This window comes from Dicentrarchus labrax, unplaced genomic scaffold (genome assembly GCF_905237075.1).
Source record: "Dicentrarchus labrax unplaced genomic scaffold, dlabrax2021, whole genome shotgun sequence".
NCBI classification, from domain to species: Eukaryota; Metazoa; Chordata; class Actinopteri; family Moronidae; genus Dicentrarchus; species Dicentrarchus labrax.
In genome coordinates, this window is record NW_026136719.1 from 24684251 (window position 1) to 24709438 (window position 25188).

The following is a 25188-nucleotide window of genomic DNA, read 5'->3' on the forward strand; positions in this document are numbered from 1 at the left end:
AGTTTGCAGTCTTTGTTAGATGATCAAAGCTAACCAACTACTAAGAGAAAACGGTGTTTTTCAAGCTGGAAAAAAAGTTGTCTGCCTCAGTCATAATTCACATAGGTCACAATGTATAACAATGATCACTATGAATGATGCAGTAATGCTGTAGCTCTTGCTACAGGCCCCTCTACTTTGTCCCAATAACAATAAGCCAGAGTGAGGTGCCTGACAGGTCCTTCTGTTCCCACTCCAGTGTTATTCCAGAGCAGCAGCATACATCACACTCTAAAAATCTTACACCTTTATCAGCTCTTTTTCTATGGTTGAGGTACCCCACCCTCAACCTCTCTCCAAAAGCAGCCTACAGCCCCCCTGGTGTTAATTATAAGACTTTTTCCCCCTGGAGCCTGGGTGGGACGTGGAAGTGCATTAATCTTGATTCTTCACTTCAGTCTAAAGGATCGTTTGAAGAGACTCCTGTGGTAAGCCCCAAAGGCGACGTGACTCAGTGCCAGGAGAAAGGTAGAAGGAGGGGAAAAAGAAAGAGTTACAGTTTATTCTCCGCTCACACCAGAATGCCGGCCACCTCGTAATACAAGTCAATCATTTACCTTTTACCATTTACATCTTCAGTATGTTAATCTGGATGAATATTATAGGAGTCACACAGGAGGACAACCCAAGAGACCACCCTCCACCTGTGCAGTGAACTGATGCAGCATGAAGGTGACTGTCACCCTACAAGCTGAGCAACGGCTGAAGGACTGTGACATGTTTACATCGACGAGTTTATACTCATCCTCATTTCATTGCACACTTAAGCCCATCATGGGCATCCACAAAGGTCAATGCTGCACTTGGCAATGACACCACAATCATCAGTTACAATCTTTTCGTTTTTTTTATTTTTTGCATTAATTTTAACAATGTAGAATAATGTTTCATGATGTGTAAAAATAGTGTGGTACCCATTATGACCTATTATGATAGCAATATGCCATTGCTGCCTGATGCACAATTACTGTTCACCCTACTGCGTCTCTACACCTTGTTGTTGCCAATGTCATAGATTTTAAAATGGAGCAATGGAAATGACACAGACAATCGGGTAATTGCTTACATTAAAACACCACACCACAGACTGGAAACAAAGATGAAAAAAGCCATAAGTGATAAACAGTGACCTGGATACACAGGTCACCTAAAATAATGTCTAACCAGAGCAAATGAGAGCAAAAACATTATTTCTAGCCGACTGACAGGATGAATATTCACTAATACACCACTAATCAGCTGCATGTGACACAATTAAACAATCAACCCCGATGTATTAGTTGAAGGAATGAAATTCTCAAGTCAGTCTTATCAAATGGGTTTCAACAGCATCATTTCTGTGCACTTGATTTTTAACGACTTGTTCCGCATGTTTGATTATGGTCCTCCTTACCTAAAAAAAACAAAAAAACAAAAAAACTTTATTAAGCATGCAGAGTAGTGCATGTTTATGCTCATTTTATATGAGCATGTGCAACTTCTTCTGCAGTTTTACAATAATGTGTGCACACTTCAGAAAGCTACACATAAAAGTCATCTTGCCGTTCAGTAAGCAACATGTTTAGCATATTCTCATCACAGTGGGTGGGGCTGTTCAGTATTTAGATCCGTGCCATCTGTAAATTATCTGGTGCTGAACATATTCTCTTTGGTAGCTATCCTTTTTAAACAATAAGCCATCTAGAAACGCCAGCTCCTACTGATGACAATTGGACTAATGTAGGTTTAAAAACTATATGCCACACATTGTTGGTTATGGTGAGTGGAACATTTAGAATGTGCAAGGTTCTTGAATTCTTAAATTTTACGTCTGTTCAGAAAGAGTGTTTTGGTTCTTCAGACACGCTGGGTAGGTGGGGAAACAGTGACCGGCCTGAGTGAAGGATATTAAGTGATGCTAATATGTTATGACAAAGGCCATGGCCTGGTGACCACACACAAAGCAAAGCAGGTCGTCACCATGGAGCTCTAAATTGCCCGCTACAGCAGTGCAAAACAACGTACATCGGCTGCATTAACTCTGCTGTGGGGTCAAAGGTGTTGCTGGGTATGCTTGCATCTAAATGTATGCAACATTTAACAATACTACAGGTTATCATAGAGACTACAAATCCATAGCAGCCTTTTCCTTTTATATATCAGTTTTCATTGCTCCTTCTGATGTCCATACTTCTAAATGTTATAAGACAGCCTCAGTCTGTCATTCTTGACCATCTGTATCAGTATTTGCACACGGCACACCACCTTCTCTTATATAGATTTTAGGGGCCGTTACCTATGCTAATAACATACAATCTGCCACATGCCTCCAATGATCAAGTGGGATTCGTCATTCAGGACACCTGGGTAAGAGCAGATTTGGATGATTAAGAACGTTTGGTTCATCTGGAGTTGACTTCTCTTATATATTCTCTTAACAGAAAATGAAGAGAAAATATAAGTGAAATTAAAGAGAATGTTGCTGCATGAGGCCCATTATTTTGCTTGTTATTTTGCTTGTTCTTATGGAGCTCTTTTTATCATCTATACTTTCATGGCATATCTCAGCATCACAATGTCTCAGTATCCATGTGTGCACTTCCCTTTGTGTGTGATTTTCAACATCACCACACCGCTGATCTTATACAGTCTTTCATCTGCATTATGAGTAATCTATGGTAGTTAATTGAGCCCAGAGGCAGTTGGTTTCAATGAAGGCTCCTGTGCTTTTCTGGCAAAAACAGGAGAAAAAGAGCTCTCTGGAGAAGGCAGCTCTCTGTCGAGAGGCAAACAGAGCAGAACTCCTGCTGTGTTCATTAGCTGTCATTGATCAGTGATTCAGTTGCTGTGCAACTCCTACCACAGCTCACATATTACCAGTTCCATGTCCTAAAAATTAATATAAAGGTAAGAAAGTGGAGCCAGCACAGCATTTTCCTGATTATATTTTATTTTTCAATGCACTATTTTGATGTGAATGGATGTTTGCCAAGGTTCTCAACAGTATGCAGAGACTGCTACGCAGCACACTTGTCCATTCCACAGTTTTCTGATATCAATATGAGCTACTATATTCGGTTATTGGTGTCCCTCAGAGGCTATCATCGCTGCAGCCCATTCCATCACAGGAGATGTACTGGAGAATGAGGCTGCGAGGTATAAAATTGCTGATAAATGGCTGAGACAAAAGCATAAATAATGCAGAGATCAGACATACTGGAATAGTGAGTCAAACTCCACTTCAAGACACCTCCCTGGAGAGAGTCCAACGTAAGTGTCCTGTCTGACATCATCAGTGTCTGCCGGGCCTCACCTGCCACATGCAGCAGAGGGGAACTGGAGGAGCTCTCCTCTGTTTACTCTGTCCTACTGCTTCAAACTTCTTTTCACCAACGAAAAAAATCACATCACCCTAGAGCTCACATCCCATCTCGTACACCTGACTGCAGCAGACTTAAAATACATTTAGGTTAGTTTTCTCCTTTTAAATTTCACTCTATTTTACCCCTTTATCTCTTCCCCATCCTTTGAAAGAGGACTACCTATATGCAGGCTGTACTTAGAAAACCATGACAGAGTAAACCCTGAGCTATTACTTCAAACAAGTATAACAATGAGATATATTCTTAGCATGACAGTCCAGTGTTTAAGTGAATATATAGGGGTGAATTAAATCAATAATTCACAACTCTGATGAAGGAGCCTGAAAAGGGCCATTATGTTGCACTAATTGCACCTATAGGGCTGATCTGTAACCAAAATGTAATCTGCGCTCTCATTGGAATTCATCGAAAGTCATCAGGTAGATGACCGGGACCATCCGTGCAGCTCCTCATTTCAGTTTCCTTTATTCCCTTCATGTGTCCCTTTGAATATGTATTCTCTTCTCATTTGCAGCCCTCTCTGGCGAGGCCAAACCTCTGCACAAAACCATTCCTTATTTCCCCTTTACATGGAAAATCATTGTAGATTATGAACAAAGGTCTCGCAGTCCAATGCAGAATTTTACCTGGGAAGTTGTAACATTTCTCTAGACAATGTTAAAATGTCTAAGGCATTTTTGCTTGTCAGATAAGTCAATTGTGTGACGGGATTCATTAACTCTGGTGCACAAAGAACAATAACACTGATTTTACGTTTTTTTTTCCTCATAAGGCACTGTAAAACTATCAGTGAGTATATCAGTATCCTTCCACTGTCAAATACAAACAAGGTATTTTAAACAAAAAAGATGATAGCTTTGGAAATTAACCAGTTGACTCACTTAGTGTTCTGAAGCATTACATTAGTGTAACGGATTGTGGATTTGTACATTTATGTAGTCTTGACATGCAGTATGAGGAGGAGGGACAATTAGTGCAACCATCAACCCCCTACATACAGTACATACAGGTGATGAATAAAGATTTGCTTCCTCTCCAGACATATATTTATACATATACAAACTGTCTGCTTGAAACAATAATGTGTGTCTGATGTGTTTTTTCCACAAATTATTTCCACATTGAAATCCTTAAAAAACTACTTCTTCTAACTCATTAAAAGTTCCAGAAACTATAAATATGCAAACTGTGTTCATTTCTAAAGTTTTCCTGCTGGACACAAAATGTCTCTTACTTCACTGCAAGTTCGTCCTCACTGTATGTGCACTGGTGGATTCATGTTTCTACATCACACTTTTATAAGTTGATTACTGGACCTGGGATGACTTCAGAACTATTTGTGAACTAAATCATGCTTGTAGTACCCGCCCCTTAAAATCAGATTTTCAATGAGCACAGAGAAACCTTTCACTTTCAGCAGATGAAAGTGAAAACATCCTTCAAGTGTCAAACTCTGCACGTACATCATTCTGCACAATGAATCTCAAACACCCAACTGTAGGAACAAAAAGAAAACCTAATTTTTAAGTGCAGGGGAAATTCCTTTGCCTAAAATGCAGATTCCAAATTTTATTCACTGAACATTTCTACTTCTACTCTTGTCAAAGTTTCCAGAACTTGCCATAATGATCAGTATGTAGCATTTACAATAACACAGTAAGTCTGAGCCACTAAAGATGGCAACAATAGCAGTGAGCACTCTACAAAATATTGAGTCTGCTGCAGATAGCCATTTACTATGTTATCTGTGCTGGTCTGCTAGTAATGAAACAATAAAAGTTTGAGCAGATAAACATAAGTCACAAATGAACACGTGTATCGATAAGGCAAAGGTTTATGAAAACAAAGTGCCGCCTGACTCTAAAAACAACGTAATTAAATGCAGAGCCTTGCTTTATTAAATAAGATATGCCACACTCTGCATAAATGCATTAATCGATAGCAAAACTGCCACACAAATATTAGAATAATTGATCCAGGATGATTCAGCAGTGGAGAGGTCTAGGGGCTTGCAGGATATTACCTAGCATTAACAGTCTCGGTGAAGGTCAGTGGATACTACAGTAATGACAAATGTCCTCTCTTTGACTCCTACTGGCCAGACTTTATTTTGGCTAGTTACAGGAAATTACTTTCTGCACCTTCCATCATCTTCTACTCACTCTGCATGCCGTGGCTTTATGGCAATGACCAATCAGGGTATAATAAAAACAAGCTGTAACTGTCCAACCTTGTAATAAAAAGTATTCACACTTACTGACACCAGACTGCTGGTTATTAAAGTAGGAGTTAGAAGCACAGTGAAGAACAGATCCTGTGCGGGTCAATACTGTATGATAATGAAAGATAGTAAAGTAACAGACTCACAGACAGTGGTGCGACTGAGCAGTAACATCCAGTTTATTTTTCTTTATATCCTCCACAACAGTCCACAGCCATGGACATTAATATACAAAGTACATCAAGTATGTTCTGCTTCTAAGATTCTGTGAAGTCTAAGCATGTGGGGATGGCTAGCACGGGTTTCCCTTATTAGCAGAATACATTTTAAATTGCTCTGAACAGCAGGAAATACTAACAGCTGAATGTATCACATTGTGTCTCATTTTCTGACAAAAGACAGACCAGCTACACCATCCTCTTATCACTCCAGCACCATAGTGACAAAAGACTTCAATATCTGTCAAATCAAAATTGATGGAGTGCCTCTATAAATATCTGCATCAAATATCAAAACAGCTATGTCTCAAAAAAATTGAAAAAAAAATTATTCTCCTCAGAACACAAAAATATCCCCTGCCCTCACAACTCCTGTCCTTTGGTGGTTACTCTAGCTTTCCCAAAACAGCTCCAAGGTCTGGGGATTTCCTGGCCTATAGAGGTCCATGTGCTGTGCCCAGGGAGGGATATAGTGCCTGACACAGGGTGTCAATGGTTGAGTGAACATGGGGGTGCTGGGGGTGTCCTATTCTTCTCCCAAGGGCCACAGGGTCCAACAGTGCCAGCACCCTGGCTCCTATCACTATTGGTAATGCCTGCCTGCCTGCATTAATGCATAATACTGTATTACTGCTGCTGCTCTTGGTCCAGGTCAGCCTGCTACTAGAGTGGAGTCATTACAAAATGGGGAATACAGCCATTACTCTGCCTTATACAGAGTACACAGCCTTACTCTTTGAGAAACAACTAGCTATCCAATATCCAAACATAGTCTAGAGAAACTGTTCTCACAACTGGAGCCTGAAGAAGTAAGAAAGAAAGTCCAACACAAGAAAGATGCCTCACACCAGGTGATGATACTCAAATAGCACAGTACAACTGAAGGCCCTTAGACTCCTCCAAAAGGTAGAAACAGTCCAAACATAAATATCCTGGTCTCAAAAGAACATCTGGATGTGTTTTGGTCTGGAAAAATGGGGGTGAATAGCAGCAAAAAGAGGGAGGACAGACTAGTCTACACTAGCCCACTCATGGGTGAGTCAAGCCACACTGCAGCAAAATGTTCTACCTCCACCTAATCATGCACCCAGCAGAAGGTAACACACAACAGAGCGAGATGCAGTGATATCAGGAGTCAGAAGGCTTTGAAGAAGCTCTGGTCAGTCATTCCAGAGATGCTTCCATCTATATTTTATTTGACGACTCCATGTATCGATCTACAGATAAGGTTCCTCTCAGTCTGGTCACACCATTTCCCAGATTACACATCTCCACGTGTCCTACAGGGAGAATCCAGCTACTAATCTGCTTGTTGGTGTTCCCAGTTATCAACAGTCTTATTTCTGTCGGGTTGTTCATCTGGGTCAGCCACTAATCCAGAACAGACCACAGTTCAAATCGAGCAGTCTCTTGAAATCTATCTAAGTCAGAGCGTCCATTTAGCTGCATGGTTACAGCACAGATATATGGCATATATCTACAACGGCCACAGTTCGATTACAGATAGGGTCATACCCCCCCCCAGTATGGACTGTCCCATAAGGAAAATATAACAACACAATTATAAAAAGAAGATTAGAGGGATTTAGAGAATGAAATCTATCTACGTCAACAAGCAATGTGGACAGCCCATTCTGACATTAACTTTGGCATTTTCCTTCAACAACCTTCTTCAACTAGAAGAACTGTCCATGGTGCTGAAAGTTTGGTCACAATACTATGTCTTATTAGCATGAGGATTTTATTTTTTAAAATAAGCATATATTACTTCCCATTATTGAGCAGAAAACCATACTGTAAAATATGATTTGTGCTGCCAATATATAAATGTAGCAATGTACATAATAATGTTAATAGCATAACCTTATTATGTAAGGCTCCTATTGTAAACGCTAAAATGGTCTGCTGCAGCTGCTAACAAGCTAAAGTTGGCAGATTGAAAACTTCATGAGGATGACAGTGCATACACATAGTTTCTGGCAGAAAGAAAGACAGGTTGCCTGACTCACACCTTAAATGTTTACCATTAATCAGACTCTTAACATTGGCTTTGAGCAGGCCAGGAAATTTATGTTTGCATGCCAGATAAAATGAAATAGATTTGTCATATCAGCCAGTGACCCTGTGATTCCTGAAATCAAAATGTCAAGACTTCTCATATTCCAGACTGTCTGCTGAATTAATGCAGCCTAGCCTCATTACAGCAGCACTTACCCAGAGCCTCCAGAGATACTGTGTCCTCCAGAGCTTTACTGCTGAGAATGCCAGGCAATTGTGATGAGGAGAAAAAACAGTGTGACACCTGAGCAACACATAAAGACACAGGTGTGTGTAAAACACCACATATATACATACTGAAATCATACTCACCATTATTCTCTTGGCCTTAGCTTTTCAGTAGTGTCATGGCTGAAGAAAAAAAACAAAACAAGAATGAATGGTTGAGCTCAAAATCATTTAAAGATTTGTGAGCAATGCAGCAACAATACAATAAATAAAGTGGTCATGTCAGCAGTGTAACTTTCATGTCTGTTGTGTCATGGACCAAAGCATCATTACAGGCTTGGTAGTTGTTATTGTGTCCCCTCCTCCTTCAACACCCCCTTCTCCTCCTCCTCCTCCTCTGCTCCATCTCTGTGAACCAACCTTGCCATGGCTAACAGGAAGCAGAGGGCACAGCGCTTTATTTAATTAGTCACAGCAGCTGAGTGCTCATGTGGAACCAAACAGGGGAGGCAGATTGGGGTAGTGAGATGGATAGGCACTCTCCCACCGGGCCTTGGCTGTGCCGTCAGAGAAGCGTAGATTACATGGCAGAAGGGGGAGTGAGGAGGGGGGAGGGGGGTTGGATGGAAGGAGGATGTAAATGCCGTCTGTACAGGGGGATTCATCCCAGGAAAAGGATTGCCTTCCCTCCTACAGTATCCCTGTCCTCTCACAAAAGCACTCTTTACACTGTTACTTTTTGTCTAATATGCAAACCAGCCAGCAGTGGGACTGGCCCGTTGTTGTGATGCACAGCACTGAGTGGTTTGACTGCTTTTATTAACTGTGACAACACTCATTATTCCAAATGATTTAGGAGCTTCTATTTGTCTTCTATCTCTTCTGACAATGATCAGGTGGCCTTTTCCTCGCAGAGCAGCAGATAACCTCTGAGAGGTTGCAAAAGTAGCTCAGTGTGCAGCACATCTTTGATGAGTTCCTTCCCAAACTAAGCAAAGAAGAGAAAAATGTTTCTCCAATTGTAATAAAACATTTTCTCGTGTTGAAAGAATTAAAATATAGAAATAACAAGAGGAAGAAGCACAGGAAATTACACATAATTACAGCAGATTATTTAGCGTTAAGGGAAACCTATATGATTCATGTGATAGGAGGTTTATAATTGCCATTATAATCCAATCAGTGTTGCTTGGCCTTCAACACCAAATCATCATCTCTCAGGGTTTACCCTTGGAGAAAACACAGTAGTAAACACGTAGCTTACTGTATGGTGCTGAACCAGCGAGGAACAGTGCAGCGCTTAAATAATGTGTGTGCAACTACTAAGCAATAGTGTGCAGGGAGCTCTTTTAATTAGCGCTCTTGAAGTTATCCAGTGACCCACATCTAATAATGAAGGCAACATGAATGTTCTATTTACATATCTTTAGTCAGTAATGTGTGACCGCTGGGAGAGCCCAGTGGATGAGTATGTGGTGCCAGTAAAAAAGGGAGGACATGTCGAACAGAGCTGCCTGGGGCTGCTTTCCAAGGCCCCCTCAGTTTGAACTGTAGCAATGTGGAATGGTATATTAGTGACCTACAGGTCTCTCAAACTGGGTAATGTAATAAGAATACTGCATACCACTTTTTAATAAGGCTTGGTCTGGTAATGTCATGTATTCCAAGAATCCACTTCTAAGAAGGTGTTTCAGTACGCCATCATAACTTAACCACCTGCTTCCTATTGGGCTCGTAAATGTATGTCAACACAGTGAGTAGGAAAACCAAACTAACTTAAAGGTGCCCTGTGGAGGAACATTTTCAATACTGCATTGTTTACATCCATGTTCCATGCTCAATTTGTTGGCGAATCACTGCCACCAACTGTTGATCAGTGGAATAGTATGAATCCAACTGCAGGATGTGAATCACACTGGCAGCGAATAAACAAAATGTGACTCGCTTGTAAAAACATTGCTCCGTAGCAGGGGGTATTTCAATCAATCAATCAATTAGTCAAGATTAGGTAACAACCTGATTTCACTAAACCAAATTTATTACAGTAATTTCTTATCTCATTCTTAGTTATCCCTGCAATGCTGTTTTTATGGTTAAACGGACATGTAAAAACAATTTCCTAACTATAGTCAAATTGACTGTATAATGGATTATATTCCAACAGCCATATTTATCCAAGGAACAAACAGCTATAATTCACACTTCATTCATTCGCTCAACATGCAACACTCATTCCCATGAGAGACATAAAGTGAATATTATGTTCCACGTGCATGAAGGTGTTATATTTCCATTGCAATGTGAATAACTCAATAGACATCAAGGACAGAGGGGGATATAATAAGCGCAGAGGTGACTTTGACTCTGGTACAGCTGTCCTTGTTTCTGTCTGTCTGCTTAAAAGTCACCTTTACACATCCTCAGTTAGATAGCTTCTCAAAATCAACAAAACATTTAGGGTGATGAGCTACTGGGCTTGAGGCTCTAATATGATTTTAGCAACTACTATCCATCTTTCAGTGGTGGCCTTGGCATGAAGGAGTCAGAAGATAGTGAAGGTTGGAGCTTCTTTCTGCTTTCAGCTTTTTAGGCCCCATATTCCCTAACCTTCCACCTTCAAAGGAGCTCGCTTCGGTTAAGAAGGGTTAATAAAACCATTTTTCACATGGCACTCCCTATTCTGAGGGCGTGTCAAATTGTTCTTCCCGACAATTCTTTGTCTATGAAAGAACTGGGTCACTGACTAACACTCTCTTCCAGGGCCTTGTTGCTAAGGCCTGACTCCTTGGAGTCCAGGATTTAGGGAGACAGGGGCTAGTGCACACAAACTAAAGCCAGCTTCTGACAGGAGGAGCTGCACTTGCGTGACTGCAGCCCCCTCTAAACAGCACATCATGCTCAGATTACTTAACACATTTCAGGGAGGAGGTGGGGAGTTGAGGGATAAAGCCAACAAGAACTGTACACACTTCTTTCTGTGCGTGGTGTGTGTGTCTCTTTGCATGTGTGTGCATGTGTAGACCTGTGAGTGTGTGTGAAGGGGTTGCTGTTGGCTTTAGCACCTGCAAATAAATCCAGAAATTGAGCTCCACTGTTTGTTAAACATTATTTGCCTCTGCTGTAAAAGGCAACAAAGGGATCCTACCCCACTGCAAATGAATGAGCCCAGGTCCCTAGTTATCACCGGTTATTGTTCAAATCAGGCTGGCTTTGAAAGGGGAGGCGCGCTCTCCTTTGGACAGCTCATTAAGATAACACACAAACGTGGCTCCCCATCATCCTGGGTTTATTAAAGTGGGGCTCATTTCAGCTCCTTTGTCTCATGCAGGAACCTCTGCCTTTGTCAGCGCAATTGGAGCCAGATGGCAAAACAAAGCTGCCTGTCTGGAGTGCTTGGAGAGTGATCTCAGAAGGCAGAGCCATTAGCTCGACTTCACCAGCTCACCGCCCATAACGTCCACCTGGATCAACCAGGTGCATGGACGATGACGAGAGGCGGCGAGAGCAAGGGTGGCTGCAAGTTGCTGTCTTGTCGCTGGAGTACAGGCATGCTACAGTCTTCTAGCTCTGTTCTCCTTTGCCCTGCCCCTATAGCTAAAGCTGAACTATTAAGTCTCACTAGTAGCAGGATGGCTGACCCCGCTCCTGGCTGCGCAGATCTTTCTGAAACATTCATGAGAGAGGCATTAGAGAATAAAAGTCATTGTCCCCCTTCACTCAGAGACTCTCCTTCACCTCTCAGCTTATTAAAATCACATGGTATTAACTTTGCCGTTCACAGAAAGGCTAAATAATTCAATCAGACTAAAGAAGGAGTCAAAAGAATAACTCTAATGACATTAACGCTTGAGGGAGAACTGCTCAGGACTGTGAGGGGTAGTCGCTGAGAATGGGCAGGGAGAGGAAGCTCGCTCTGCTTGCTAATGGCGAAATTAATTCTGGACTCATAAGGTCATACTAAGCAAAATATCACATCACTCTTATCACAGAAAAAGAAGCACACGTTTAAGTATTTTGTCCTGGTTCTGGCATTACTCTACCTTACGCAGCCTCACAGAGCCGCAAGCATGGCTGTAGACTCTTAGGCTTGTTCATAATTATTTCCTTGTTTAAATGCTTGGCTTTGAACAGTTGTGAAATGTCTCTTTACCGAGGGGCAAAATTTCTAAATATGGAATATAGCTCCTTCTGGGCATTGCCTTTGTTGAGTGATTTAAACTAGTTAGATCTGAAAGAATAGTCTTTCCAAACTCTGTGTTGCATGAAGTGGTGCAAGCACTGTCACAAGTGGTGTCTGTCCATTTTGCTAGCTTATTCATCATAAAAATTCAAAGCAAGTTATTCCAAGTGACAACAATATTCATAACACATTTCAGCCAGGAGTCAGTGCAAAATCAATTCGGCTTGGTAAACAGGATCACTTGAGTGCAGGACACGGCAGTGCTATTGTTGGCATTTGGTGTGTGTTGGAACTTGTGGAACTTGTTACCATTAAATTTATAGACAAGATAGATTTCACTGTTATAGCTGTAGCTTTGGGGGAACGTATAATGTAAAACAGCTTGTTGGCATCACTAAATTAGTGCGCCCGTCTCCCTCTCTCTGCCTCAAACACTTACACACACACACACACACACACACATACACAGTGGAAGAGTTATGCCACTGGGTTGCTGTGTTGAATGGATTTGGAGCCTAAAGCTGGTCTCACTTCTCACGTGCACTCATGCTTCATCAGCGTTCACTCACACTTCAGTAAACAAACTTAACATTCAGCTACTTGTTCTGTTGGGTCCCTACCATCCTGCCACCTGGATGTGGGTGGTTATTGTTTTATTTGATATTTTTGTAACTTCGGTGCATTGCACACAGTTAATAACATCACATATGTGTTACAATCTAATCCTAGATTAAGTTTTAAATTAGATTTTATATCTGTAAAGAATTAATTGCCCTGTTTACAGGCTCAGTCTGGTTGGCCTGCCCACTTGATACAGCACTAATTCTTGTTTCAGTGGATAAAATGCAGTGTTGCCTGTTCCTGACAGTGTTTACAGCCTTGCATGATTACACAGCTCAGAGTGCTGAATGCAAAAGATTAAACATATTTAAATATATCAATATTAGTTTTAGATAAAGGATGCAAAACTTTAATAAGTGGATTTTCGACTGCTGCTGTTTCCTGACTGATGCTAGCTAAAACATACTGCAGGTCCCTGATGCACACAGAGGCTGAGGCTTGACCAGGTGTGGATTGGCTGACCTGTCTTTGACTCCTCTTCTTCCAGCTCCTTGGCCTCTTCAGCTGTGGGAAGACAGAGGAGTCATTATCAGTGGGAGCCACAGTACAAAGGCAAGGCAGACAATGTAGTCACTTCATCACAAGCCTATGGTGAGCTGATCCTTCACAGCTCAAAGGACAAGCTGCGATGAGAGAGCTATATGACAACCAAGCTCCACACAATGGTACCCCGACCATATCACACACACACACACACACACGCAGAGCCATACCCACCCCTTAACCTCTTATCCAGCCCTTTCACAAAGACAGTAATCACATTAGGCTTTAGCTGCTGGCTCTCTGCAAACCCACTGTCAACAGAGTTAGAGAAGCAACTCAGTGATGGCTGTCACACGTATATGCACACGTGGTCTGCATGTGCGCACACACATACAGGCTAAAAATAGGAGACAGAGTATCCAAGCAGCTGATATTAATTCTATGACACCACTTTCACCACAATTGGGCTCGAGATCCACTATTTAGTCACTAAATAGTGGATCTCGAGTGGATGATACATGATTAGACTGATAATTGTACAAAATTAAACGTCAAGCCAACACAATTGCTTTGTTTATATTACTGTACGTTTGCCTGATTTTCCATGAATTTGACAGCAGAGACTATAATCCTCTGGGGAAATTAAGCAAAAATCCTTATCATTACAGTAGCAGAACATGCTGAGTTTCTAGATTCAAACAGCCTGTATATGCATTCATCTACCCACGCCTCATTCTTTAGTTTCTCTTCCTCTGTATTATGTTGTGTTTTGAAATCAGATTTTCACATATTACTGTTGTATTCACAGTATATGTGCACAGATTATTGTGACACATTATCATTAGTCATTTCAAAACATGTCTTTGGTTGTACAGCTTCAGAGTTTGGTGGATTTTTTTCCTCTGTTTCCTCAACATAAAACTTCTAGAATGCAATTTTTGAGTTAACCTGTTAATAATGTTGAGAGCAAAATCACCTTCACCACTACTTCACATCTCCAGAATTGTGGAGTAACATCCGCAGATGTGTGAGCTTGTTTACCTCCACTGCTTCATTCAACACCTCCAAATCGACCAACAGTCCCACCACTGTGGCAGCAGTGGAAATACCTTGGAGGGCAGGGCTTTGATAGGAGAGTGAGGCTCATTTAAAGGCACCTTAAAGTCAGGGTGAAGACGAGGGCATCCACAGGGCAGGGAGTGAGAACTGCTTTCCTTGTACATTGAGAATGTTACAATTTTATGCCCCTATTGGCTGCATCCTAAATGTGTGGGGAGGTAAGAAGGGAGGTTATGGCTTAAGCGCAAAAGCTGGAAAGACCACATAAAAGACGAGAGAGTCAGGGGACAGAAACGGCTACTCACTGAAGCCAGAAGAGTGTTACTGTTCCTCATCATCCTGCCTTCTTCCCCTCTATGCTTCCCCTACACAGAAGTGGTGCAGGACTGCTGCTATATCTCCTCTAACACTGCTGTGACTTCATGAGTGTTTCAAATGTAAGCAAAAGCAAATGGCCCCAGTTAGTAAACCTATAGTACTATAAATACAATGATTAGTGAGCCTAATTAATTCATCCTTGCACCCTAGAAACAGCAGGGCCGTCTTCTTTTTAAATCCTTTGTGCATACTAGGAGGCTATATAAGGCTTAATGACAGCAGTGTTTGTGCTGCGTAGGTTTTAATTCATTTTCTCTCCCTTTCAATATCAGCTCTTGATGACAAAAATGAAAAGAAATTGCTTAAAGCCCTTTGCCAATATTTTGATCATGGATCTTATAATTTTTTTTATGAGCTTTTTCTACATAGACTGGGAGTGAAAAAAATCTACATGTCTGTATTTCAAATGAGTCAAATGCAGCAAAGGCGATCACAGCATTTGGTCCGCAGTAAAACTGAGGGTTAGCCCCTGTGAAATATATGTACGTCCCCTTGGTAAAAACCCCTGGGGGAAACACTGCTTTCCTTATGACTTTCATCCATCACACAGGGGAGATCCGTCCCATGTCACCTACACATGATCTCCAAGCGTTGCTCTGATTAAATCACATGCTTATCTAAATGCAAAATGAGCTTGGGAGAAATGGAACAGCAGCCCTGGATAGGTCACTGAAAGCATATATTAGATCCACAGTCACAGTCATTATGTAAGGAAGGACAGTCACAGAAGAGAGGGATGAAAGAAAAAAATATATATCAGAGAGACCAGAGCCATGCTGGTGTTAAGATACAACACTGCCCCTGGAATTGAGCTTTCACTTCCAACTCCAATACCACAAGCTGCTCTGCTCTGTTATGATACACATTCAGGTTCTCCACATACATTATGACAGGGAAGAAAAATGACTTACTCACTTCTCCACTTTTACTGACCCCTCCACCCTCACTACCCAGACACAGTGAAGAGAGAGTCAACTTCAATCTGGCCATACCCCAGAACGCCATTAAAAGATAAGACAACCACAATTAGGTTGCACTTCCCTGCTTCCTGCCCTCCCCACAGCTCGGGATATGTGCATGGCAATCCTATTTTAAGCCCCTTCACATCTGTATTCATACAGTATCATTCTATCAGGGGTCTAAGAGTCTGCATGATATGTGAATAAGTCAGCGTTCCCACTCTTCAGGTTTGTACACCAAAGACTGCAGAAGCATTGCTGGCAGGAGACAGAATAAGACTTAACATTTCAATGAGGCGGACAGTGGATGACCACATAATCAATCCCGCCTTCGGTGTTAGGGCTGCAGGCGAGAGACGCGGCTCCTCATCCACTCCACTGAAGAAAAAGGCCCCACAACCCTAGGAGCCTTTTGCCCGTGGGAGGAACTGCATTATATTTCTCTCTTTCCATTTCATTTGATTTCATATGTTCCATGGAGCTATTTACTCTTTCCTCTGAGTCTGTGTCACTTCCATATTTATTTTCAAACCTCTGGGCCCTGGTGCAGACACTGGCTGACCTTTATTTAAATGTCTCCTCCACTCTGAGCGGATCTCATTACAGCAGAGCTGGTGGCTCTGCACTATCTATCTCATTTCAAAACTTTTTCTCTTTGCACTTGCGGCGATCCTCAGCTATTCCGCAACGCTAATTACTGGACCCGAGTAATGATGTTCCTCTTTGCCGAAGATATGTGTCCCACCATCCGAGATCCTGCCTATACGCATTAAGCAGAACTCCCTCTGGATTCTCAAAGTTCCTTGAGCAGTTAACATCTCATCACTGCTTTCTGCTCTATCTTTCTCGGTCTCGTTGTGCCTCCCACATGATCTAGGCAACACGTCGCAATTATGCATATCATCTACTGGCCTGCTATGTGAAGAGTTTAAGGAGTCATTCTGCATTTTAATTAAGGCCCTGAGAAGGGTTGAAAGGGCTTGAGAGCATGATAGGTTAGCATCCATTATTCAGCAAGCCCTTGAACTGTGTACGCAGTAGGCCAACACAGTCTAAGAAAAAATAGAAAACCACTTTATCTTTTTGTGCATGTATATCCAAAGTTGTCACAGTTATGAGATTAACTTTTTATATTGCCCCTAATGAAGGCAAGACAGCCCCAAAACATGCTTTTATCTAACCTTGAGGATTAACATTAACATGGTAGTACAATTCATTGGTGATGACTCTCTTGAAAATCAAGAGAGTCATCACCAATGAATTGTACTCCCTGTGAGAATATGCACTGGTGTTGAATGTGCCCACCCCCCTCCCCACACTCCATTCCATACCTTCTCTCCTGGCTTCCTCGCAGCTCTCCTTGATCTTCCTGCGGCACACAGCAGCCAAGGCAATGAGCAAAACCAGCAGACACACGGCCAGGCCAACAGTTACCCACAGAGCCACCGGGGGGAACGCAATGTTCTGACCTGAAGCAAAGGGCAGAGGGAGGAAAGGAGGGGGGCAGAGAAGGGAGAGCCTCATTATTCACTCTTGCAGAGCTAAAATAAGAACACAACTGTCACCACTGTATCCATCACCATTATTTCACCATTTGACAATTTTGCTGTTCGAGTTTTTTGTCATAAAAATCCTGAATTATCCAGCCTGCAGAACTACTAAAGTGCAACATGATGACACTGACAATGATTATTGCCATCATCGTTGTCAGCATTGTCATATCATCTATGTAGAAGGTTTAACTGTCAGAAACTGTGGGACTGTCAGAGGAAACAGCAATGAGCATGAACCTTTGCTTCATTTGAACGGAGTAAGAGCTTCTTTACTAGTGTCCAATTAAGACACTTGAGTCTTTCAGTTGAGTCCAGATGGCAGATAACTCACCAGTCGCACAAGACTGTGTTGTCGTTTCACTCAAACAGCATTGGCACAGCTTTAATAGGATGTTGGCACTAACTATCCCACCCCCTGCCTTCTGCTACACATTGCTCAGATGTCTGAAGTTCTGATGCGTTCGCTTTATTATTCTATAACCTCTTAATGTCTACAATATCATTATCTCTCTGAAAGCTAATTAAATGTTAAAATGTAGTGTAATATTCTAAATAGGCACAAGGTAAAAAAGTATGGTACACATTTCTACCAAATTTATGTTTCAATTTATTTTACTTTTTATTGTTTGATGAGTACAATGATAGTAATAGATATCTTTTGGACAGCACTACAGTAAAATCACTTAGGAGAAAATTAGGCATCAAAATGACAGTGACAGTATCTTGAAACACGGCAAACTGATGAGGAGAAATAAAAACTGGTCAGCAGGACAAAAAAGATATCAGAGACACAGCCAAATTTCCCTGGGGTATTCAAACTGAACAGAGGGAGAAGAAAGGAAAACAGCAGAGCCACTAAATAGCTGTGAGCCTGGCTGTAGCACAAACAGGCCTCCTTCAGAGAGTGCCCGCTCTGGGCAGATAATAATAATACATAAAAAAAAAGAAAAAGACTGAAAAATGACTGGCATTGGAAAGAGGAAATGATGAAGCATCTGTAAGGACTTGGCATCAGCTATGAAGACAGGCAGACAGGCTATGATACAGCCAAGCCAAGATGGAGGGCAAATAGAGGCATCCTTTTGGAGGTGATGAATTCTCAAATGGAAAGCCAGTCCATCTGATGCTGAGAAACAGATGTACCCGATTGTCCCACGAAACAGAGTTAATGAAAGGCCACAGAGGACCAAAGAGGGGAGGAGGGGGTGGGACATGTACTCACCAATGAGAGAAAAGGATCATTAAAAAACAACAGTTCAGCCTTTATTCTGCAGTTGTTTTTAGACATGCTTGCTTGGCATGTTTCTAGGGTTGTGAATGTCAATCTGTCTGTCGATTCACTACTTTGGTCCATTGCCATGACATTTTGTACAGACTTCCATGGTTCACAGAGGACGAAGCCTAACAGACTTTGATGACCCAGTGACTTTTCTATAGCACATTTCTATAGCGCATGAGGTTCATATTTGTCATTTTGAGAAAAATGGCCATGCAACTTTTGGATATATTGCTAAATATGTGGAACAGACATTCATGAATCAGAGTAACTTTGGTGATTCCTTGACTTTACATCTAGCACCACCATCAGATTATGTGTTGTCATCAGATAATGTTTCTAATACTTTGGTTTATGATCAAACACCTGGAAAAACTAATGCCATTCCCATCAGGAGTTGTGTTTATTGCTAATTAGTAGTGCTGTAAAATGATTAAAATATTTAATCGCGAATAATCGCATTAATGTCATAGTTAACTCGCAATTAATCGCACATTTTTATCTATTCTAAATGTCCCTTGATTTCTTTTTGTCCCATTATTTTTTCTCATTTTATTGCTCTTATCAACATGGAAAAGTGGAGCGGCTTGCTTTGTGCAAATGTTGTTTTTATTGAAAAATCATCCATTGTCGCCTAGCTTTTTCGAGGGGGCGGAGAATTCGCATCAGCTGTGTGCTTGGCCATCAAGTGGTATTTCAGACTGGACGTGCTGACAAACGACAAAACACACAGATCACTTTGGTCTTGTCAATGGAACCATTTGGCAACTTTTTAAAAGTAAACTTTCCATTCAGAATATTATTGGCATCCATTTCGGGCACCTCACGCTCGCCATCCACTCAAAGCGTAACGTCTACTACTCTTAAACAAGTGTGTGCGGCGTGCCTGTTGTTTTCTTTCCGGTCTAGCTAGATCTGGTGTGGTGTTGTAGTTTTTCTAACGTTACTAGTTGTTACAACAGCATGTGAAAAAACTACAAAGTGCTAGGCCAAAAAGAACGTTAATCTCGCAATAAAAAAATTGACGCTGTTAAAATGGGTTTGCGTTAACGCCGTTAACAACGCGTTTAACTGACAGCACTACTAATTAGCAAATGTTAGCATGCTAAAATGCATTACTAAGATAGTTAACACATTAAACATACACCTATACCTGCGTAACATTAGCATTCAGTCCGAAGCATAGCTGTGCCTAAGTACAACTGCGAGTTGCAATAAGGCTGTACTCCATGCTTTGTCCTAACACCTATCCTTTGTGAAAGGGCAGTAATATATTAAATGAGAAATATTATGCCCATTTTAAGGTTGATAATTTTATTTAGTGTGTTTACTAAAATAGGTTTAGATGTTTTCATGTTCAAAAAACACATCATTTTTCTCATACTGCCTAATAGCTGAAGCACCTCTTTTCAGGCTCTGTCTGAAATGCTCTGTTTGAGCTCCTGTCTTTTTAAGGCCCCTTCCGAAAAGCCCAGTCTGCTCTGATTGGTCAACTCACACGAGCTGAAGCAGGTACCACCCTCTGTCTTCCACATCAGCATTGCTGGTGTTTTCACTACTACCGTGAATATTAAATCAATAACTACTTCTAAACAAAAAACTTCCCCACCAGACATGTTAGTGACATGTTTAGACAAAAAATCGAGGGGGAAATTAACATCGACAATCAAGATTACAAGTTTCCATGATGTTTTCCTCAGGTAAATACTACAGTCCTCACAGCCCAGTGGTTATGTGTTAGCATGTGCATGTAGCATATTATGTAATGTAAACACTTAGAGGATCTCTCTCTTCTCAGGATGTGGGGATGGAAAGTACGATATAAAACAGACAATGACAAGCAATTATTTCTAGTGAAGAAAAAGCCAGTAAATGTACCAAAGTATAATAGTATAATGATGGCTGTAACCTCCCATCTGTTATTTCTCTTTGTACACATTAGGCAGCAGCATTAGCAGAAACCTGCCTGGAATACTTTATCCTGTGCAACATGTCAACATAACTGAAGGAATTACTGATCTAATAAAGTAACTTGCCTATATACTGTGGACAGCACACTATCCATATTTCATAGTAAGTCAGGCAAAACTCTTTATTCATGTTTCATTCAAATCCCAGTTACACAGAAATATAGACCGTGTATGACGCAAGTAGGAAAGCTGTAACTTTTATGTAAACTGTGCAGATAATGTCCTCCGTCGAGGTATATAGTTTCTTGCATTTTGAAGTGTCAGCTGGTAATGGAGCTCTGCGGTCAGTGTTCATCTCGATGCTTCTTCCTTTGGATACCCATACTGTCCTGATGCTGCAGCTGTCTCTGTCCTCTGATGGGTCCAGGAACACCTGAGCTTCATCACGTTACTCAGATCATCTGTAAACCATGGCAGATTCAGCGTTACTTGTAAGACAGCATATAATACAGTATAATACAGTACAAGGACAACTAACTACTCAAGGGTGCAACAGCTCATTGTGGCTCAAAGTAGTCCTAAGTTATAAAATAAAATAATAAAGCAGTGTCTCTGGTGGGTCCCTTGTTGCAGCTAACTGTAGTGATGTGTTGTTCTGTATGAAGGAAACAGTTTGAAGTTACCAACTTTATCTAAACTGTGTAAATGGCAACAGCTACACACAGTGCTATAATAATAACAGGTAGGCATAGTTTATTGACGAAGAAACAAATTACGTGGGACATTTACTGTGACTGTAACTTCTGCTGTGACATACCAAAAGCTCATAAATACAGTAAAAGTTCCAGGTGCAATATTTAGTTGGCTTCATATGAGTCTTAACGTTCACACAGTCTCTGACTGTCCCTCGATATTACAACATAAAGTCTGACATCTGCCCAGCCAGTGTGACACAATGTTAGCCACATTAGCTTTGCAGCATGCTAACGCTAAGTCCAGCAGGCTAACCTATACGATAAACAGTAAAACAACATAAAACAGGGAAAAACAGGGAAAAACTTACAGCTTCCAAGTGTGAAGTTGGGTCACAGACAGCCGGTATCGGTCCATTGTTGAGCTGGTCCTCCCTTGGGAAAAGCAGTTTCAGTTGTTGTGGGGACGTTTTAGTCACATTTCTATCAAAAATAAAGTCAACCCGCTGGTTTTTAGCCTCCTCTGATGATGGGAGGACATGCAGACTTTGTGCTGGTCCGTGCAGCCAACATCAGGGCAGCTGTGCCGCATAGCTCCAGGCTTTCAGAAACAGCCGGTGCTTGCAGGGGAAACATGGCGGACAGTCGCAAAGGCAGCTCTCCTCTGAGGGAGGTGGTTAGTCAGAGGGGAGCGGGTACAATGCTACTGAATCAGCTTCTTACGTAGGAAGAGGAGCAAAATCTGAACGGCTTGTTGGCGCTCAGGTCGTCTGACATAGGCAGCCCGCAAAAAAAGGACTGTGTTCATTTATTTCCCAGTTTTTGGGTTGGTAGGCCACCCAAATACCCAAATCTATGTGTACAAGTATGTAAAAAGTGAATTTTGCATAATATGTACCCTTTAAAAAAAGTCACTACCTCCAATATACTATAGAGGCAAGTGTTGCTGAGGAAGTCATACACATTTTACACACTACACATCTAGGCCCTAATTATTACAATTTAATTTTTAAAGGTCACCATAGTCTGTTTAACCATATATATCTATTTCAAGAGAGACTCTCAATACACAAGGTGCATAAAGACTCTCTGGTACTGCTACTACAAAGCAGGATAAACAACCAAATGTCACGGAGAAAGGATAAAATCTGGAAAGTCAATCTTGTCATTTTGATGAAGCTGCGTATGCCTCCCCAGGCTAGTCATGACTGATGATGCTGTGGCTCGCTGTCCACCGAGCCCTTCACTCTGTTATATTTAAAGAATGACCATCTGAGAGCCACTTAGCACTAACAGCAAAAACCGCAAAACATGCATGAAAGAGGAATAGTAATACACAAGCTGTTCACATCTCATGAAGTCAGAAAAGTAACAAATGTGTCTAGCTCTTTGTGATGTGTAAAGAAGACACGGTGCTCTTTGTTTCCATTGTCTTTCTCATTCTCTTTTTATTCTCACACCTTCCCACCACGCTCTCCCTCCCTCAAGGCAGACTGATAAAGACAAATGCCATAGTCGGCTATCATCGCTACGCCAGGGCCCAAAGGGCTGCAGGATCATATTTTTCTTTTTCTCTTGTTTGATGATGTGATTTTGTTTTCTTCAGAAATAGATTTGTCTCTAATGGCTCTGTTTACCTATCCTCTCTTTCCCCTTTTCCCTATTCCCTCTGTGCAAGGGTAAGGATGGAGTGCTTTGGGCTGCACTGTCACATTACCTAGAGTCTGCAGTCTTCAGAGCTGCACCAAATGTGGAAAACTTCACCTATGCACTTGAGGATTTCTAGATACTATGAATCTGTATCACACGTCATTACTCATAAAAAAGTGGATATGTAACGAGTTGACGTGATGTGATAAAGAATGAAACAAGACAATCATAATAACAGATCTAAATGCAACACCCTCACCAGGGTTCCTGTCTGTATTTACATCCTTCCACTTTTGCTGATGTCAACACTCAATGTCAGTTGACTAGTAACATAAAATGGATAGGGGCTGAAGTATGTACCCTGTCAGTGAACATAAAACGACACTATAGATATAGTTGATCTTTTCATTTTTGTCATATAATTTACTACCACATGAAAGCCTGGAGTCATAATGAAATTCTGCACAATTCAGCACATTTAAACTGCATGCAGCATTTATGATTTTTGTTTTTATTGGATTCTATAGGTTTGATGTGTCTCACTAAAGCTGCACTTGGTAATGTTTGCATTTTGGCACTGTATGCAGCCAAATGCAGTGGTTAAAGATTGCCGCCACTACTTTCCACGAATCCTTCTCTATTGCTTTATCGAGACATCACTAAAGATTATTTTCATGTGTACTTTGGTTGTGTAAAATGTAAAAATTATTATTTTGTAAAAAAAAAAACCAACAAATCAAAGCAAGTAAATTGGAGTGGACCATCAGCATCTCTGTTCTCTTATTTTGAAAATTGTGAGTGAGTTTGCTTCCTGTGTCATGTGAGTAAGGTTAGCTTCAGGTACTATTTCTGTTCATTTATAAAATCTTACTGTCATGTGCTGTGGCCGCAAGAACCACCACAATCCACAGCTGTCTGAACATGTAGAGGTCACATCTGTCTCAGACATTATGATAGACCCAGGTGGACACAATTACAGGAACACCTGCACAATATAATGCAAATCCAACATAATAGCCTACTTTAAAAATTCAGATTTTATTGTCTGTGAGGCACTGAGTCAACACAGGCAGTTTTAGAGGCAATAAAATGGTGCTGTTGTATTATATTGTACATATAATGTAATGTGTTATTGTGTCCATCCTGTGCAGCTTTTTGATGTTGAGCACTATCATTTCTTAAAAAATGATAAAGTGTAAAATGAAAATGTACTACTTGTAACTACAAATGTACTTTCAATTAATGTTTGCAATGTTTTTTTTATAGGTTCTATCGACCACACCTGGAGCGTATATTCTACTGTTACATCTTATAGGTGGTGCTTCACCGTAGGTGTTTTGTGTATCGTAGGAGGCCATGGCCAACTGCTAAGGTAAAAATAGATATTTAATGGGGGCAGGCAAGAGTATGATAAAACACCACCTCCATATGGAGCCTCTAACACAGGGCACATCACCAATGAGAAATGAGGCTCCCTTAGTCTCTGGAAGACACTATAGGGGACTCACAAGGGGCCAGCTTAGGTATTGTTTGGGCTTCAGTGAATGTGAGAGCCAAGATTTGCAGGCATTTTTACAAGCCTGAGTGTTTTCTCTCCAGCACCTTTGGTGGAATAAAGTGCTCCTAAGACTCCCTTGCCTGTCATCTTGGTTCTGCAACGTGAAGACAGTGGAGATCAAAGCTGCTTTCTCTCAAACTGTCAGCCCAGTTTTACCTGCCTAGAAGAAACCTAGCCTCTTAAGCTGTGACCAAAAGAGAATAATGTCCCTTGACAGAAGGATGGCTTCAGGCTAAAAAGAGCCTCAAGGCTCATTGTAGACAAGCTGGAGGGATGAGGAACAGGAGAGGAAGAGTCAATTAGGTTTTTCTTTCATTGTCAGGATGAACAACCTGGCCTTATTCTGCCTGGTTGTGAAAACAGAGGAAGAGACAGGGGGACCTGTAAAAGGAGGTGTGCTGATCACAGAGGAGCGAGGTGGACTTGGGGCTAGCCCAGGGGTTGAGCAGCAGCAGGGCGCAGCCTTGTACAGCCCTCGAGACCAGAGAGGCACAGCCAGGCCCAGGGCTTGAAATAGGCTTATATATCTCTCTAAAAATGAGTCACATGGCGAAGATAAAGACATTCATTGAGACAATACAGTAAGGCAGGGAAGAAACAGTAAAGTGAATGAGATATAAAACTCAGTGAGACAAAACAGGAGCTCACGCTTAAATCACATTCACCCAACACTGCTGAGGTGATTGATGCATACTACCTCAGCGAGTGCCAACAGGCTCGCCGACGTTGGTGATTTAAACTTCTTTATTCAGTTTCTGTGTGGCACCGCCGATCTCACTCACAGGAAAGAGATTGGCAGAAAC

General features: G+C 41.4%; 1 protein-coding gene and 1 long non-coding RNA gene across 6 annotated transcripts in view; both read right to left on the minus strand.

Annotated features, from left to right (window-relative positions):
* Positions 1-25188, minus strand: part of cd276 (CD276 molecule) — a 66825-nt gene that overhangs the window by 3733 nt on the left and 37904 nt on the right. Inside the window, exons 5-8 of one of the 5 annotated variants that reach the window (XR_007880955.1) lie at positions 17078-17215; positions 13330-13371; positions 8211-8249; positions 8055-8092 (exon numbers count right to left, since the gene is read on the minus strand). Coding sequence is in view for 2 of the 5 variants with exons in the window: in XM_051379766.1 (XP_051235726.1) it covers positions 8227-8249; positions 13330-13371; positions 17078-17215 (203 nt within the window). In the remaining 3 variants the exon portion in view is untranslated. Of the gene's footprint in view, positions 1-8054; positions 8096-8210; positions 8250-13329; positions 13372-17077; positions 17216-25188 lie in introns of all 5 variants that reach the window. The other 4 variants (XR_007880954.1, XR_007880956.1, XM_051379766.1 and 1 more) reach the window with 4 other exon arrangements.
* On the minus strand, positions 17894-21785 carry LOC127351818 (uncharacterized). Its single transcript, XR_007880958.1, has 2 exons — positions 21549-21785; positions 17894-20946 (listed from the first exon to the last, which is right to left on the minus strand). It is a non-coding gene; the product is annotated as an uncharacterized LOC127351818 (long non-coding RNA).